Source organism: Cornus florida, unplaced genomic scaffold, assembly GCF_030987335.1.
Source record: "Cornus florida cultivar Cherokee Brave unplaced genomic scaffold, ASM3098733v1 CherokeeBrave_3.0.0_Hap2_Chr11, whole genome shotgun sequence".
Lineage (NCBI taxonomy): Eukaryota > Viridiplantae > Streptophyta > Magnoliopsida > Cornales > Cornaceae > Cornus > Cornus florida.
The window spans coordinates 100,094,107-100,112,507 of NW_026775581.1; the positions used below are offsets into that span (position 1 = coordinate 100,094,107).

Consider the following 18,401-nt stretch of genomic DNA (forward strand, 5'->3'; position numbering starts at 1 on the left):
TGACATCCGAGTTCTTCTGAACCCATGCCCCCATACTATGCCTCCCTTCGGTTGGTACTTGGCATACTCAATCTTGCGGGTGCCATGAGGGGAGTACTAAAAAGAGTTCGGCGGGCCCGTGGCGGTGCGTCTCGTGACCGTCTATATCGGCCAGCGGCTCGTCTTACCTCAGCTGATGATGAGAGTGTACGTCGCGTCACATTTTTTGGGGTCGATTGCCCCCCCAGTGAGCTCGATGGAGGGAACACCGCTCGGACATGTCTCTCGTCGAGGTACCCCTCTATTAACAATCTCCCGCAGTAGTGTCACCACCTCTCTTTACGTGCTCTCTAACTGCTCCATCCTATGTGATAGCGCATTGTGGGCTTCAACCAAGGCATCAGGATAGATAATCCTAGTTCCAGGAAAATACGATCCAAGCATACTCACAGATCCGTTATAGCCCTCATCTAGAGCAGGGCTAGTTTGGGAAGGTGGACTGATCTCCCGTATGCTTGACATATGCGAAGCGCTCCTCCCCAGTGAAGTCGCCAAAATGTTGATGATGGTTCGTGAGTAGGATGAGGAGATCACTCTACGTAGGCCAAGAAGTCTGAGATCAGTATCTAAGTGGAGATCCAAGCAACACAAGAGATTCTCTAGGTATGGAGATTAAGAAAGGGAAAGCTAACTTTAGTACCATGTGAGCTCGAGCTTGTCAGAGAATAGCCGTTAATGTGGTAGTTGTGTCTTAAAAGGCTGATTAACACCCCTATTTATAGTGTTCACCTCATCGGTCAATGTCTTTTGGTCCTTTAGCTGAGCCCGTTCTTACCCAAAGGTTCGATGGTCTCTTCTTCAGACAGATGAGACATTGATGGATGGGCCGCAGCGCTTTGCCCCCCGGTCAAATGAGGTAACAGCGCTCCCTAATTAATACGGGTTTTGTCAAACGTCTTTCGCAATTAATGCATTTATTATCCTTCATTGCTCGAGCTTAGGTACCAAGTGTCCTTTCCCCCTTGTGTTGGCCTCGAGCTGAGGTGAGCCCTTAGATCTCAGCCACCTATCCACATGTCCTCAGATTTCCGTGCTTCAGTGGGGATAAATCCCTTTTGAGGTCCTACCTTCATGACCTCACAGGGTCCAATCTCAATTTTATCCCGAGGTCCTCTTTGCCGAGACGGGAAATGTGTAAACAGGTTAATCGAGGTCGCTCTTTCAGAGAGCGTCCTCGAACGAGCCAGGGGGGGAGGAGCCCATCCAACTAGAGCGGGGCACGTCCACAGTAGATAAAGGGTAGCGACCCCTTCCTCGACCAGTGAGTTCAGTTATCGGATAGGTAGCTCGAGAATACCTAATCCATCATGGACACGCCAGGTCAGCACTGGCCAGTTGTGTCTATGTTACAGAGGTGGCGCCACTTAATCAGCTATCATGGCGCGGTCATCAACAGTATTTGACAAAATATATTTTGTTTTACAAGGTAAGTCTGTTCTTTCACAAGCCTAATTTTGGCATCCTTGATGAGTGCACCAAGTATGCAACAAAAACTTGCTATTTTTATTTTTTTTCTCCTTTAAAAAAACAGGGCTTATCTGTGATCTCATGGTATCTTGCTATTTTTTTTTTTTTTCACCCGGATCCTCGATGGCAGTGCTACAAGTGTTGACGTTGAAGAACACCTTTATAGACTAGCAACTGATATGGGCATCACGTTCATAACATCCTCACAGGTAAGTAATAATATGAATGTTGTAATAGTAAATTGGTATGCATCAAGTATTGTGAGCAGTGATGCAATAGATCTGATCATATGATAGATTGGGCTGTGCTAGATTAGCCGATTTTTTTTTTATTATTATTTTTTTATTTTTCAATTGATCTACCTAGTATACATCATGATTTACTCTCCCTCCTCATACTTTGTTTTATAAAATATTTTTTGTCTTACATGGTTCATAACTTTGGTTCTGTATTACAACAGCGGCCTGCTTTAATATCGTTTCATTCGAAGGAATTGCGGTTGATTGATGGAGAGGGTAGGTGGGAACTTTGTTCTATTAAGCAGTGACTCGAGAATGTGTATCCCCATGGCTGTCTTGCCCAAATGTAATGTAGTGTAATTTCCTACATTTGGTGGAGTGAATGGTAGTGGGCGCAAGCCAACGTAGACTGAGACAGACGTCCAGGAGGAAGTGATTAGTTTGCTCATACCACATGCTGTGTGGTGGCATCCCATGTGAAATAATGAAGGGCCAAAAGAGCAGAACCAGGTGGTACTATTATTATATAAATTGTTGAATCAAGTCATAGAAAATAAGGTTAGAGCATAGAACATGTATTGATTTTTTTGTAATCTGTGGGAAAAGGAAGAAACTATGTTGTGGAGGGAAAGATCTCCCTCCAATAAGAATGAAACACGTCACCATTATACCAATCTGCATTTGGAAGGTCTCAGAAGTTGCGCTGTGCTTTAACCCATTATCATTCATGTTGGGCCTCCAAAACCAGGTAAGAGTATCGATCAGCTTAACGTCACCGCTGTTGAAGTTTTGGTCCATTGGTCAAACCACTTACACCAAACCACACCCGGCCCAAATATAATTAAATATGGCTTAGTCCTATTAAGCAAATGAGTCAACCCGGAAGGAAAGTTTTTATACAAAGCAAGTTCTATGTAGGAAATATTATACAATGGAAAGAACTCTATTTGTAAAGAAAGTCATGTATGGGAAAACGTGATTTTAGGGGGGGTTTCTTCACAATATTTTTCGGGAAAATGCCATCTCGAACCCGAAAACCCCGCGTAAAATCTGATTTCCTATGCGCACTTACACTATTTGAAAAAGTCTGTTGTAAGGGCATTTTGGGGATTTCACGTCAAAAATAAAATTTTCTTTTGATATGGTCAGCTTGGAAAAATTATTTTAAGCGGGGTTTCTTCTTCGTGTTTTTCCAGAAAATATCGTTTAGTACCTCAAAACGGCACCCGAACTTCAGCATTTTGCTCAGGTTACTACTCACGGCCGCGGTGACGTCAAAACTTTGTTTTGACTTTTCTCTCCCTTCCGGACTCCGAATCAAGTGATTCTTGAGTCTAACTTAATTAATTTTTTGCTGTCTTCCCAGTGATGTGCTCGGTAGTACCCGATTTTATATTTTTAGGAAATGACCATTTTGCCCTTGGGACTATTTTGTCCGATTTTCTTGTAATTCGCTTCCGCTACTTTCTTTTGAGTTCCGTGAATTTATGGGATGTTACGGATGTGTTTCGGGAATGATATACATTCTAGGGACATCATTTCCATGTAAAATGACTATTTTGCCCCTAGGGACTTAATTATTATTTTTCCGATCTTTTGCTTCCGCGTCAGTTCTCATTGAGTTCCATGACCTCATAGAAGGTCATCAAAGTGTCTTAGAGGTGTGTTGTGCCTTGGGAGATCGTTGACTTGTTTCTTGCTTCTGCATCTGGATCTGCTATCGGGTCAATCTTCAGTTCATCACTATAGTACCGGGTTGAATCAAAACCCGGGTTGTTACACACGACCTGCCCTCCCAAGGATACATGCTGACTGGTTTCGGCCAGCCTTGGCCTCGTTAGGGGAACGGCTCCAGCTCCTGACTAGTTTGTGCAGGGATAGTCAATTCCCTTCTTCATAGTCAAGTTCACGACTAGCGACAAGCTCCTCGCACTCAACCGAGTCGACCTGCCTGAACTCTGAAGATGTACCATCCTATGGTCCTACACCCCCCTTCACTGGAACTATTCCCAGTCAAACTCTGCTCTTTTCCAACCAGCATGTGTGTCTTCCATCCTCCAAGTGTCTTAAGAATCACTTCGTGACACCCTCCCCCACCCAAATCCTGCGACGCCCTCGTCGCAGTGCGGCGCTTCACGACTGCGTCCAATCCCTTCCAAAGTCTGCCTCCAAGCGGTATGCTCGCCTTCCCACCATCGCTTCCTTGTACAGCTCCCTGCACTGCACTCGCCCAATGATAAGCCTCGGACCAAGGGGACGTCCACTCCTCAAGGACGTGACTCTTCTCTATCATGCCACCTCAGTGACATCCCGAGCAAGCAAGGGCCTCCTGCCGACTTGATGTTCGCCCTTCACCACGGTTGCATCACCCAAGGATTAAGCAAGAACTTTGGTGCGCACGGCCCTTCGGTGCGTAACTTCAACAGACGCCTCTTCCTGGGGAGATGAAGGATCTCCCCCCCCCCAACTGCATTGATTCTTCCTCATCGACGCAACTTCAGTGCACCGTCTTCATTCTCAGACCCCTCCCGGATCGACAAGGGGGCACCCCACCGTACTTTACCTCAAGTCCAGCTCTGATACCATTTGTCACGGGCCTAGAGATTTGGCGCAGCTACACGGCCAATGCGTCACCAAGGCGTTGTTTCAGCTCGCGCAAGCGCCCTAGTCAGCCACCATGACCTGCCCTCCCAAGGATACATGTTGACTGGTTTCGGCCTGCCTTGGTCTCGTCAGGGGAACTGCTCCAACTCTCGACCAGTTTGTGCAGGGATGGCCAACTCCCTTCTTCATAGTCAAGTCCACGACCAGCGACAAGCTCCTCCCACTCAACCGAGTCGACCTACTTGAACTCTGAAGAGGTACCATCCTGTGGTCCTGCACGCCTCTTCCCTGGAACCATTCCCAGTCAAACTCTGCTATTTTCCAACTAGCATGCGTGTCTTCCATCCTCCAAGCGTCTTAAGAATCACTTCGTGACACTAAGCTTGGCATAATGGCTCTAGATTATCCCTGACATCAGTAAAGGGTTAAGTCCGTTAGTGAATGATTTTTAAATACCGAAATTACCCTTTCATAAAGTAAAAATACTTAAATAACTGTCTGCATCCTAAAATAAAATTTTAATTAAGCCATATGTTGTTGGTTGAAAGAAGATCTTAATTAATCCAAATGGCCATAGTTGATTAGAAGGTAAAACATTGCGAAGGTATTTGCATTCTTTTCTAATTTAGTCATGTGAGCAAATATAAAGGTTGATCTGTCACGTCATCAAGTAAATTGATCTCATGTGTTGAAGATGGATTCTGCGCAACCCGAATCTGATCTGAATTCCTGAATAAAGAGAAGAAAAAGTGATCCTACAAACACCGGTGTGTTACCGGTGGAGTAGGCTCCGACGAACAAGTCAGTGTGAATGATAATCTCTCTGGAGAAATCGAGATATTGAGTTAGGGTTTTTTGCCTACCTCCAAACGTCGATTAGCCCTCCCTATTTATAGGACTTGGGTCAGGATGTTACGTAGCGTCCACGTCGTCCTTAATCCTTATCATAATCTGTTGGTCTAATCCTTATCGTATTCTGCAATTCTTATCGTAATCTGTAACCCTTATCTTAGTCGTAATCCTTATCTTAGTCTGTAGAGTCTATCTCAATCTTATGAGATAGCGCGTTACTTTAACGATCTTCCCCTATCCACGGGTAATTAAATTATAATCATCAGTTGCCCCCCCGTTTCGGAGGATTGCTTGTCAAACCATCGGAACGTTAATTCTCAAATATGACATAATAACAAATAGCTGGAATTGTAGAACTGTTTACCCTGTATTTCTACAATAAGTTGGTTTGATTATGAAATAGTAGAGCCTTATCCATTAACTTGACTTAGATTGCCACTTCGCGGATACAGTCGGGGGTTGAGCTGCCTTTGAAATATTTGTCGTAGTGCCTCATTGGCAGGACCGTAGTGCCACATTGACAGTTTGTATATATGGCAGGTTGCCATGCTGGTAGCCTATCTTTTGGCACATAGGTAACTCATGCAGGGTTGCCAGTGTGGTTGTCCTATTCGAACTCCGAATCCTATTCTACCTTGTAAAAGTAAAATAGCCCGCAAAATAGCCCGCTGAGAGCTACTTGTCCCTCACGAAACAGATTTTTGTTAGAATTCCACCAGAAATACTTTCCTTATCTGTTTACGTTCTTCTGCTATAAACCGAGATGGTTCGAGTAAAATTCATTCAAATTACTTCCATCATCCAGAAAGCCAGGTAGTGCCAGTCGTAGTGATGTGGTAAGTTCCATGCCCTCGTTTTCTTCCTGCTTCTATTTAATTCGTTGTTGTTTTTTCCTCCAACTCAGTATACCAAGACCAAAGTTAGAAAATTTTATAAGTCACTGTGAAGCTAGGCTCTTGCATACAGTAGCGTGTGTTACTACAAGTATGTTTTACCCATAATCTAACACTATGTCAGACGAGGAACACCGCCAGTCTGATTCGGCTCCGTCAGAGACACATCTGGTACAGGATATAGCAGGCTCCCTTACCTCATAGGATCTGGATCGGATCAGGCAAACTTATTCAATTCCAGACAGTGTTGCCCTCAGACTTCCTTCACTTGATGATAGAGCGTCCTCCTTTTACCCAACTGATATTTGTTTCTATGAGTCTGCTTTCATTGCCGGATTGCGTTTCCCAATCCCTCTTTTTATTAGGGAACTGTTGCGTCACCTTAATCTTGCTCCGACTCAACTATCCCCGAATGCCTGGAAAACAATGATGGGTTGTTTAGTTCTGTGGCGACCTTGTTGTAATACCTCGCTCACTATCCAAGAGTTTCTTCATTGCTACATTCCCAAAAGGGGTGACTGGCTGTACTTCTCCCCACGGGACAGAATTCTTATCTCTGGAATTCCCCTTAAGCACAAACCATGGAAAAACAGTTTCTTTTTCGTTTCTGGTGATGGCTGGGAGTTCTTTCCTGAAGAAAGTGTTTTCCTACGAATAGGGACTTCCATTCCTCGTGCGTGGTGTAATCAGAATTCCACCGATGAGTTGTCCATAATGATACCCTCTTATGTTTTAAAACTCAAAGTAAATTTTGTTTGAGTTATTAACAGAGTTGTTGTTCTTTCAGGCGTTAAAGAGATTGCCGTTTCATCTGATGATCTCCAGCGAATAAAAGGAAGCCTTTAACTACCCAGTGAGGGACTGGTCTTCACTCGTGACACCTCAGACTTTGTTTACCCATGGGATTGGTCCTCAGCCAGTTGGCAAGTCCTCTGTAACTATATCCCGAAAACTTAATAAGAGGCTTCTAGCTCAGTTCAAAGAAGGCTCAAGTGACTTCCCACCTAGTTTCCCCGCCAAGAGGAAAAAAAAGAAGCCTACTGTTACAGCACAAAGGGTCTTACCTGTTTCAGTTGTTTCTCCACACGAATCCGACTCGCAATTCCCTCATCAGCTTGTGGATGGGACTATGCCACTCCTTACTGAAGCAGCGGTACTCCCCTCAGATCCCTAGTCTTCAGCAGCATCTGTTCTAGGCAATGCTCAACTTGCTTTTAATAAGATAAGCGAGTCTTTGTCGAAGGAGGATATGATGTATTTGAATTCACGCCCTCCAACTGAGATTGTAGACAGACTCATGCATGATCTCGCACGGGTTAACTTTCGCACCATCCTCTGTTTTTATTTAGCTTTTCTTTTCCTCTTCATTGTAACTTTTTATTCCCACGTGCGTACAGGTGAATACACACGCGTATTACTTATCGTGTCTAGCTGTAAAAGGAGGAGAGCATTACACCAATATGTTGGCTTCTACTCGCTCCCAACACCAAGCCGATTTACAAGTGGAACGTGATAAACATGAGGTCGCTCTACAAGCAATGCGTGCTGAGTTAGAAACAGAACGAGCTTGTCATGCATCTTATGTGCAAAAACTCAACAAGGAGATGTCCCAGAAACTAATGGTGGAAAGAGCCAATGCAGTGGGTGAGTTTAAAGCCTCACCCACCTTCAAGGAGATTATGTCGAAGGCCTACTTTGACGGCTTCGAAGATTTTCGGAATCGTGCTGCTTTTGAATTTGCAGACCAAGACTTCTCTATCATTCAACTAGATGAAGCGAGTGATTCCGAATAGGATAGATGTGTAGCCATTCATTTATTTGCTCCCATGTTTCTCTTTGTGCTTGAAACTTTTCTTTCTTTACAATCAGTTTTCATTTATATTTGTAGGGTTGATAAGTAGGAAGGACAGTTATGTTTTACCATTACGACTGCCGCATTATGTTATTTTATTGACATCTTTGGTCGGCTCATCCCTTTGATAAGGAAAGTAGATTAAGACGAGTTTTACTCAGCTCGTCTATGTAATGAGGTAAGTAGATGTATACGAGCTTCACTCAGCTCCCCCTTTAACAAGGGAAGTAGATTACTATGAGCTTCACTCAGCTCACCCTTTAACAAGGGAAGTAGATTGCTATGAGGTTCACCCAGCTCACCCTTTAACAAGGGAAGTAGATTGCTATGAGCTTCACCCAGCTCACCCTTTAACAAGGGAAGTAGATTATTATGAGCTTCACCTAGCTCACTCATTTAACATGAATATCTTAACATATCAAAATGATAATGAATTATTTGAAACAACTGATCCAAGTAGGGAATACTTTATTAAAGCCAAAGTTGATAACAAGGCTATTGAAGACATTCATTCGTAGAGAATGAAGTAATTATTGCAATTAGAAGTATTAACAAAAATAAATAATAAATTGAGACTAAACTGAAATTGTTTATTGATAATATTTCTTTAGATGCTCAACATTCCATGGGTGAGGCAGTGGCTTTCCCTTTAAGTCCTCCAACCAGTATGTTCCTGGTCGCTGACATCGCGTAACTTTGTAAGGCCCTTCCCATTTGGGACCTAGTTTCCCTATGGTTGAATCCTTAGTTGCTTGAGTAACTTTGCGGAGTACTAAATCTCCTACTGAGAACCTCCTAGGCTTGACCCGAGCATTGTAATACTTGGAAACCTTCTGTTGATAGGTAGCCATCCTAATCTGGGCTAGGTATCTCCTTTCTTCGATTAGGTCCAAGCTTACTTCCAACTCCCTTTCGTTCTGCTTGGGCTCGTAGTGCTCCGTCCTAAAGCTTGTTAGGCCAATCTTTACAGGTACTACTGCCTCACTTCCAAACGCTAAAAGAAAAGGGGTTTCCCCTGTGGGAGTCCTTGCAGTAGTACGGTAAGCCCACAGTACACTCGGCAGCTGCCTAGGCCATAGTCCCTTTGCAGCATCAAGTCAAGTCTTGATCATCTGAAGGATTGTTCTGTTAGTGACTTTGGCCTGTCCATTCGCCTGGGGATGTCCTGGCGATGAGAAATGAATTTGAATCCCGAGCTCGGAACAAAAATTTTTGAAGTCAGAGTTATCGAACTGTTTTACATTGTCTGTGACAATCACTCTAGGAATCCCAAATCTGTAAACTATTGATTTCCATACGAACTTCCTTATATTGTTCTCTGTGATCTTGGCCAGAGGCTTAGCTTCTACCCATTTAGTGAAGTAATCAACCATAACAATGGCATACTTAGTCTGCCCTTTGCCTTTGACGAGAGGGCCAATCAAGTCCATTCCCCATTGAGCAAATGGCCATGGTCCTGACATGGGAGTCATTTCCTCTAACGGTTGTCTCGGGATGTTGGCAAATCGTTGACACTTGTCGCACTTTTTAACGAAGTCAAGTGCATCTTTCTGCATGGTGGGCCAATAGTATCCTTGTCGGATGGCCTTGTTTGCAAGTGACCTACCCCCAGCATGGTTTTCACAAACTCCTAGGTGGATCTCCCTCAAAATGTAGTCAGCTTCCTCGCTAGAAACGCATCGTAAATACGGCATGGAGAAGCTTCTCTTGTAGAGCACCCCTTTGATAAGCGTATACCTAGCTGCCCGTATCTTGACCTTTCGAGCTTCTGCTCGGTCTATTGGTAGCACCCCATCCTTGATATATCTGATGATAGGATCTGCCCATTCCACACTCAATATCGCTTGTTGCACTTCAATTTGTCTCTCCTGAGATATAGATGGTTTATCCAAATATTTCAGTGGTATATTCTTATTGATCTCAGGTTTTAATGCAGTAGCTAGCCGGGCTAAAGCGTCTGCTTTCCCATTCTCTTCTCGTGGTATTTGATGAATTGAGAATCTTTGGAAGTGATTCTTTAATTCATTCACCTTTTGTAGATAACTCTTCATCTTCTCGTCTCGTGCCTCATATTCCGCTTGAACTTGTCCAGCGACCAGCTGGGAGTCGGTGTACACCTTTAATTGCTCAACCCCTAGGGCATTTGCCACTTTTAATCCTGCTATCAAGGCTTCGTACTCTGCTTCGTTGTTGGTTGCTTTGAAACCAAACCGAAGTGCGTACTGTATATTTCTCCTTCTGGGGAGACAAGAACAAGCCCGGCTCCGCTAGCCTGAGCAGTAGATGACCTATCCACGAACAAGTCACAGACTACTTCTGGGCCCATCTGCTCACTTAAACTTGGTTCTGTCAAAAATTGGGGTTGTTTCTCCTCTTCTGGAGGGGTAAACTCAGCTAAGAAATCAGCCAACACCTGAGCCTTTACTGTTGTTCTTGGCTTATACTGAATGTCGAACTCCCCTAACTCTACTGACCATTTCATCAGTCGACCAGAGCTTTCTGGCTTATGTAGGACCTGTCGAAGGGGTTGATCTGTTAGGACCACTATCGTATGCGCTTGAAAGTATGGTCTCAGTTTCCTGGGGGACACAATTAAAGCAAAGGCCAACTGTTCCATCCTTGGATATCTTTCCTCCGCACCCCTAAGTGCTTTGCTCACGAAGTATACTGGCCTTTGGACCCCTTCTTCTTCTCGTATCAGAGCTGAACTGACAGCTGTCGTGGAGACTGCAAGGTATATGTATAGTTCCTCTCCCGATATGGTTCGAGACAGTAGTGGGGGAGAACTAAGGTATTGCTTTAGTTCTTTGAATGCCTGCTCACATTCTGGGGTCCATTCAAAAGCCTTCCTTAGCACACGAAAGAAAGGTAGACACCTGTCAGTTGACCGAGAGATTAGCCTACTCAAGGCAGCAATCTTCCCTGTTAGTCGTTGTAGATCCTTGGTTGATCTTGGTGATCTCATGTCAATGACTGCTCGGATCTTCTCTGGATTGGCCTCAATTCCTCTTCTGCTTACCATATATCCCAAGAACTTTCCTGAGGAAACCCCAAAGGCACACTTGCTGGGGTTGAGTTTCATCTTATGACTCCTAAGTACCTCGAAGGTCTCCTGCAGGTCAGTCAAATGGTCTTCAGCTTTTAAGCTTTTCACCAACATGTCATCAACATATACCTCCATGTTTCTACCAATTTGATGCTTAAACATTGCATTCACTAGCCTCTGGTATGTTGCACCAGTGTTCTTGAGCCCAAACGACATTACTTTGTAACAGTACAAACCTCTATCAGTGATGAAGGCCATTTTTTCTCTATCTGAGGTGTACATAGATATCTGGTTGTATCCAGAATATGCATTCATGAAACTTAATAGTTCGTGTCCAGCCGTTCCCTCAATGAGCATATCGATTCTTGGGAGAGGAAAGCTGCCCTTCGGGCAAGCTTTGTTAAGGTCGGTGAAATCCACACATAGCCTCCATTTTCCATTTGTCTTCTTCACTAGGACCACATTTGCCAGCCAGTCGGGGTAGTACACCTCTTGAATAAAGTCGGCTTTTAAGAGCTTTTCCACCTCTTCTGATATAGCCTGATTCTTTTCTGGAGCAAAAGTCCTCCTCTTTTGTCTGACAGGTTTGAAGTTAGGATTTACATTTAGGCGGTGCTCCATGATAGTGGGGTCTATACCCCGCATGTCTTCATGTACCCATGCAAATACGTCTTGATTCTTCCTGAGGAATTGAGTAAGTTCATCTTTGATACCTGGGGGGAGTAAAGACCCTATACTCACTTTTTTCTTGGGCTCACTAAGGATGACCTCTTCTAGCTCCTCTGTAGGTTCCGCTCTGTGAAAGTCTGGTCTGTCTTTCCCTTCCAGCCCTTCAATCGTAAATGCCTCTTGCGGTTTTATTTTTCTGAGAGAGGCGACATAACATTCACGAGCCATTGTTTGGTCCCCTCTTATCTCTCCCATACCATATTCAGTTGGGAAACGCATCAGGAGATGGTAAGTGGACGTGATTGCTTTCATAGCATTCAATGTCGTTCTCCCCAGGATAATATTATATGATGATGGGCAGTCCACCACTACAAAGTCCACCATTACAGTGACCTGCTTTGGATTGGCTCCTGCAGTAACTGGAAGGGTAACTGCCCCTAGTGGATATACTTTGTCGCCTGAAAATCCCACCAGTGGTGACTTCATGGGTCGGAGTTTCTCTCGGCCAATTTTCAATTTCTCGTACGCCCTAAGAAATAGTATGTCAGCCGAGCTACCATTGTCTATTAGTATTCGTCGAACAGTGAAATTAGCAACGACTATGGAAACTACTAGAGGGGCTGGTGAATTCCCTTGTCATCTTCTTCAGAAAAGGTTATGATCGGCTCCTCAACTCGAGGTAATTTGGTTGGAGGACTTGTCATTCCAACTTCATTCACCTCTGAAAAACTCCGAATTCTCCTAGCATGAGCCTTCCGAGCTGAACTCGTCTCACCACCACCAGCGAAGCCACCCGATATAACTTTGATCTCACCCATTGGTTGGTGTTGAGGAGGGCGATCATCTCGGCCCTTCCGGGTTGGGTTGGAGCCTCCTTTTCCATTTCTAGTTGTGAATTTGCGTAAATGACCTTTACGAACAAGGTTCTCAATCTGGTTTTTGAGGTTGAAACAATCCTCTGTGTTATGTCCATGGTCCCGGTGAAACCTACAGTATTTATCTCGAGACCTCTTTGTTGGATCAGCTTTTAGTTTTGGTGGCCATTTCAATGATGCGTCATCTTGAATCTGCAGAAAGACTTGCTCTACAGATGTATTTAGGGGGGTATAGTTATTATACCTGCCTGGGCTCGCTGGGTGGCGAAACGATCTGTCAGCCTGGTTGTTTGAGAATTTCTTGTACTTCAATTCCCTTTCCTCCCTAGTGCTAGGTGCTGGCCTTTTCTTATCCGACCTCTTATCTTCACTATCTTTGTTTTTTCGTGCATTCATAGCATCGTCAGCGTTCATGTGCTTTCGCGCTCTAACCATCAACTCTGTCATGCTTGTAGGGGTTTCCTTTGATAAGGAAAATAGGAACTTAGAAGTCTGTAGTCCTCCCATAAAGGCTGTGAGGGCAACCTTGTCGTCCACCTCTTCAACTTGCAGCATTTCAGTGTTAAAACGACTTATGTAATCACGAAGGGACTCTCCCTTCTGCTGCTTCACATTAAGTAAATGTGTTGCTGGTCTCCTGTGCTTCTGCCCAGCGATGAAGTGTCCTATGAATTGTTTGCTCAACTCTTCAAAGTTTTCAATGGAGCCTGGCTTTAATTTATTGAACCAGAGACGAGCCCAACCCTTGAGTGTGGTAAGGAAAGCCCTGCATATAATCTCGTCCGGTACGGCTTGCAAATATATAAGAGCTTTGTAGGTCTCCAAATGGTCGAGAGGGTCCGGCGTCCCATCGAAGCTCTCAAGAGTTGGCATCTTGAATTTGCTAGGTAGAGGACAACTCATAACAGCTGGGCTAAAAGCTAGGTTAGTCTTTTGTACCATATAGTTCACTGCAGCCTGGCCCTTCCCTTTCATCACTTGCATGACATCGTCAACCTTGGCTTTCAGATCCTGCAACTCTAGATCGAACTGAGTGGCGTCCTCAGTCTTGTCTCTAACATAACTAGAAGTATCTCCACGGAGCCTGTTGGTATTCCGTTCAGGGGACCGATGGTGATGGCTTCTCTGTTGACCCCCTATTTGACTAAGCTCAACATCGTTGTTAACCCTACGGGAGTCATCGTTGGGTACTTCACTGTTTCTCTCCTCGTTGGGGGCGGCTAAGCGTTGCAGAATCATCGCATTTTGCTGGACTAACTGGTTCACCAGTTGTTCCAACGCTGCGACGCGTTCCTGATCATTTGGAACGACGGGGGGTTGCCCCGTTGAAGTCCCTGCATCAGAAGCCTGCAACCCTTCGCCCTCACCAGCAGCCAGACCAGATCGCAATAGAACCATGCTTTGTTTAGAGAACAAAAATAAGTTCCCACAGACGGCGCCAACTGTTGAAGATGGATTCTGCGCAACCCGGATCTGATCTGACTTCCTAAATAAAGAGAAGAAAAAGTGATCCTACAAATACCGGTGTGTTACCGGTGGAGTAGGCTCCGATGAACAAGTCAGTGTGAATGATAATCTCTCTGGAGAAATCGAGATATTGAGTTAGGGTTTTTTGCCTACCTCCAAACGTCGATTAGCCCTCCCTATTTATAGGACTTGGGTCAGGATGTTACGTAGCGTCTACGTCGTCCTTAATCCTTATCATAATCTGTTGGCCTAATCCTTATCGTATTCTGCAATTCTTATCGTAATCGGTAACCCTTATCTTAGTCGTAGTCCTTATCTTAGTCTGTAGAGCCTATCTCAATCTTATGAGATAGCGCGTTACTTTAACGATCTTCCCCTATCCACGGGTAATTAAATTATAATCATCATCATGTAACTTGATAATTGGCACAATAACACGTGTTTGAAGACGAAGATAAAGACACGTTTGGTTATATTTAAATTCAAAGAAAATGTTTGATTTCATAATGGAAGTTCCAAATGTTAGGTAAACTGCTGCTAATTGACTGAGAGATGCAACTATAAATATTACCAGAGGATAATATGCAAGAGGTCCCCGACCTACACAATTCTGCATTTACTTTACATAATGTAGTTTTCACATATAGTCTTTTTCTTGCATTGTATTTCTTTTTTCTATAGGAGTAGTGTTGTTAGAATCAAATTCTTGTAAGTACGCCAGAACTTTAGTGTTCCCTCTAACATTTATGTAATAAGTTTTTCATTTATTTTTAAAATTTTTGGAATAGATGAATGCTTGTGTAATTCTATTTGCTCCCATTCATCCATTCCACCATTATTGCAAAAAGTCCTCTTCATTGAGACATTGAAGAACCCAAAAAAGAAAGTGGTAATCCTTGTTTTCCTAACAATTTTCTATTAGGACTGATTTTCTTTTTCGGTCAAAAGAATAAATTTGGTTACTTTCAATTTGAGTCAAGAGACTCCACTGTTAAAAAAACAGCCAAACAACAACATAGCTAATAAATGAATAAAGTGATCATTTCAATCCATTTTAATTGGACAATAATACTCTTCCTTATATCTATATAACCTACCCCCACTTTCTCTTCTCTCTTTCATCTCTAAGATCGGCACCTAAATTTGACAAAACCCGTATTTAAGTCTTAAGGGCTCAAGGTGCGAGAGACTTCCAAAGAGTAAGTAGATTGCCTTGTGGTGGTTTTTTGAGTTTATCAGCCCCCCACGTAATAAGCTGTTTTGCGAGTGAGAATCCACCGACTCTAGCTGCTCATCAATCACATGGAAAGCAATGGGTCCAAGATATTGCTGAAGGATTTGAGTTCTTTCAAGTGGATTTTTCTGATTGCTACTAATTTTTAGTCATTTGCTGATTGGTAATTTTATTTACATTACATTAAACCAAATTAATAAAAAAATATATATGACCAGTGAAATGTAATTTTGAATGAAAAGTTTTAAATTTGATTTCCAGATTCTTTGTTTGCAAATCGGTTGGTAAAGGGTGATGAAGTCGCCATTGTACAAGAAATTCTCACACTGCTTGGTATTCACTGCGACGTTAGCATTGCTATTGAAATTTCTCGATACTCTTTACATTTAATGAGGGCTGCTATATCGCCTGCACAAATGCGTCATTAACATCCAACTAACTGAAAATAAAACAAGGCATTGGAACTCTATCTGCAACAAATGGAATCGAAAAGCTTATCATTAAAAAGAGTAGAATTGCATATTGACAGTGTGTCTGTGAGGAATGCCTGCTCCTAGTACTTGATTCGACTAGTTTGGGACCGTGAAGAGAGAGAAGGTCAACAGTCGAATGAGTCTATAATGGTTGAAAAACTACAGAGGTTTCAGGAGTTGTATTTCGTAGGGTTTCAGGCATATTAGCATCTTTACGGTAAGAAGGGCATAGAGGTAACTTACTGGAAGCATAGTTTTGGGAAAAGATTGGGAATGTTGGGTGGTGTGTTTTTTAAGAAATGCCTTGAAAGAAAAGCAGTTTCTTTGCATCCTCTAATGATGTTCCATTTATTTAGGCAGATAGGGAGTAATACACAGCCAAATAGTCTGTCATTTTGAGGTTTCAGAAGTTTATTTGCTGATTTTGGTTCACCCATATCATGATTAGTCGCTTGCAACACATCTATACATCAGAAGTCATCAAGTACCTTTGGCATCTCTATTAATTCTTTCCTTCAGCAATATGAATGGATTGAAAACTACTAGTACAACTCTGATTATGAAACTTTGTTTTGATCATCTCTAACCCTTGTGACAGAGAACTCCTTTAGATATATTATCCACTTCCCATATGAAGCTTCATCATTCTGTAACCATTTATCAACACCATGCATTTATAAACTATCTCAGGTTCGACTGTTCTTTATCACTTTTCTCAAAATAGAACATCTTAATCCTGTCACAAAAACTCTATCATTGTTTCAAAATTACAACATGATTTCTTTAATTGAATGTCAAATTTTGAGAGAACGAGTATGCTCTCCTTACCAGATAGTGATTTACACCCTCTTATTCTTTTTTTTTTTTAACCAAAAAAAAAAATAAAAAAATAAGAGGGTGTAAATTCTTCAATTTGTAGCAAGCCACTTGTTCTTATTTTTCATACGATTTGTGCCAAGCTCTGTGCTGATGCTAATATTCCGTCTTCATTTTGTGCTTTTCCCCTGGAAGAAGCCGTGAAGCAGACGTACCACAGACCTCTCAAAGCAGCAGCTGATTTTGGTTACTAGAAAGGAAGTCCCTAGCAAGTTCTTATATATACATCTTTCGGGAAAAAAATGTTCTTATATATATAGGCACCCTGGCAACCTCTTATCTCAACTATCAAACAGATTCACAGCAAATAAATTGTCCCCAAAAATCAAGGAATGCAAAAAGTGCAACAAATGTGCAATTTTTGCCTAAAGTAATTTTATGGCAGTCTATTATTTAGAACAATTGAGCTCAAACACTGTTTCTGGTGCACATTGTGCAACTCAACAGAATGTATTCCCTTTTCATGGACCATAAATGTCCATATAAAAATCAGGATTTGGATTGCTCAAGGAATGAGTGGTTAAGGATGTAACTGTTAATAAACATAAGATTTTAGGGCAGCCTATTTGCATGTTGGTTGACCTGAGCTGCAACTTTAAATAAGTCTGGAGAAATTCTTATTTAAAATCTACTGCTGCTATCGGGATTTCTTATTCATAGCATGCAAACACGTGCTGGTTGTTACATGACTCTCTTAATACAAAGATTGAGGAAAAAACAAAAAAAGAGAATGAGCAAGTCATTTAACTAGCAATTGTATGACAAGTCAATTTTTATTTACTCAACATCACGGACCTAGTAGAGGAGCAAATTGATGCTGCTACAAAAAGATAAAATCTGATTCAAATTGGCTTCTTATCTTAAAGAGTACTAAGAAATGAACATCATGCATTTAATTCAAAATGTAGTCTTTTTGATTGAAATTTAGATTGCAAATTGTGTTTATTTATCCAAGAAAGGGAGTCTCAAAATGGGCCAATGGGTTAACTATTAGTACAATTATTCCTTTAAATGCATTTACTTCCTATTAGATCACCAGTTTAACCATTTTCTAAAAATATTGTGTAAGAGTCATCTATAAGACTACTACACTAATTAAAGACCATATAATTAAGCGTTAATAGAAAGTCATCAAAACGGGCATCATATTCAGCAACTGACAAATTCATTAACATCCCATAAATGAGAGAACGATTTATTTGAGTAATATGCAAACGGACCAAATTTAATTCATATAAGTTACTGTATATAACTAAGCTAATAAATTTCCTTGAATATCAGACCATAAAAGAACGAACATATAAGCGGTTGCATATAAATTAAGAGAATGCAGACGCCGAAGCATAACCCAGCATGTTGGATATATTTGGATGGTGGTGGTTGGTTGGTTGTAGTGGTGGCCGCCAGTGGCTGGTTGGTTGGAGTGGTGGCTGCTGGTGGGTGGTTGGAGTGGTAGCATTTTTCTTAATTTAGTACATGACAGTAGCCCAATTAGTTATTGACTGAAGTTGATTCTAACACAACGGAGGTAAGGTTAGTTTTATTTTTAGCAAAAATTCAAGTAAATTTTCAAATGTAGATTTCTATAATTATGGCAAATCATAAAGGACACCGTCTGAGCTATGGGACAATGACAGAGAAGCCTCCGGAGTCTATTCCAGAGCGTATGTTGACAAACCACTTCGAGAAAGAAGATTCCCTGCTGTAGCAATCAAGGAAGAAAGAGCACTATTTTGACCCGCTGTTAGAGCGTAATGTCACGATCCGATTCCTAACGACGCCATGAGCATAGAAGATACGCATGCTGGTTGGCTA

General features: G+C 42.4%; 1 protein-coding gene across 1 annotated transcript; it reads right to left on the minus strand.

Annotated features, from left to right (window-relative positions):
* Nucleotides 1-12,272: 12,272 nt before the first annotated feature.
* LOC132281676 (uncharacterized) lies at nt 12,273-13,934 on the minus strand. Its single transcript, XM_059783353.1, has one exon. The coding sequence runs from the start codon at nt 13,932-13,934 to the stop codon at nt 12,273-12,275; it is 1,662 nt and encodes a 553-aa protein (XP_059639336.1).
* Nucleotides 13,935-18,401: the final 4,467 nt, after the last annotated feature.

Excerpts from the sequence above, each read along its gene's own strand:
- LOC132281676 (XM_059783353.1), bottom strand. The coding sequence starts at position 13,934 with ATGGTTCTATTGCGATCTGGTCTGGCTGCTGGTGAGGGCGAAGGGTTG.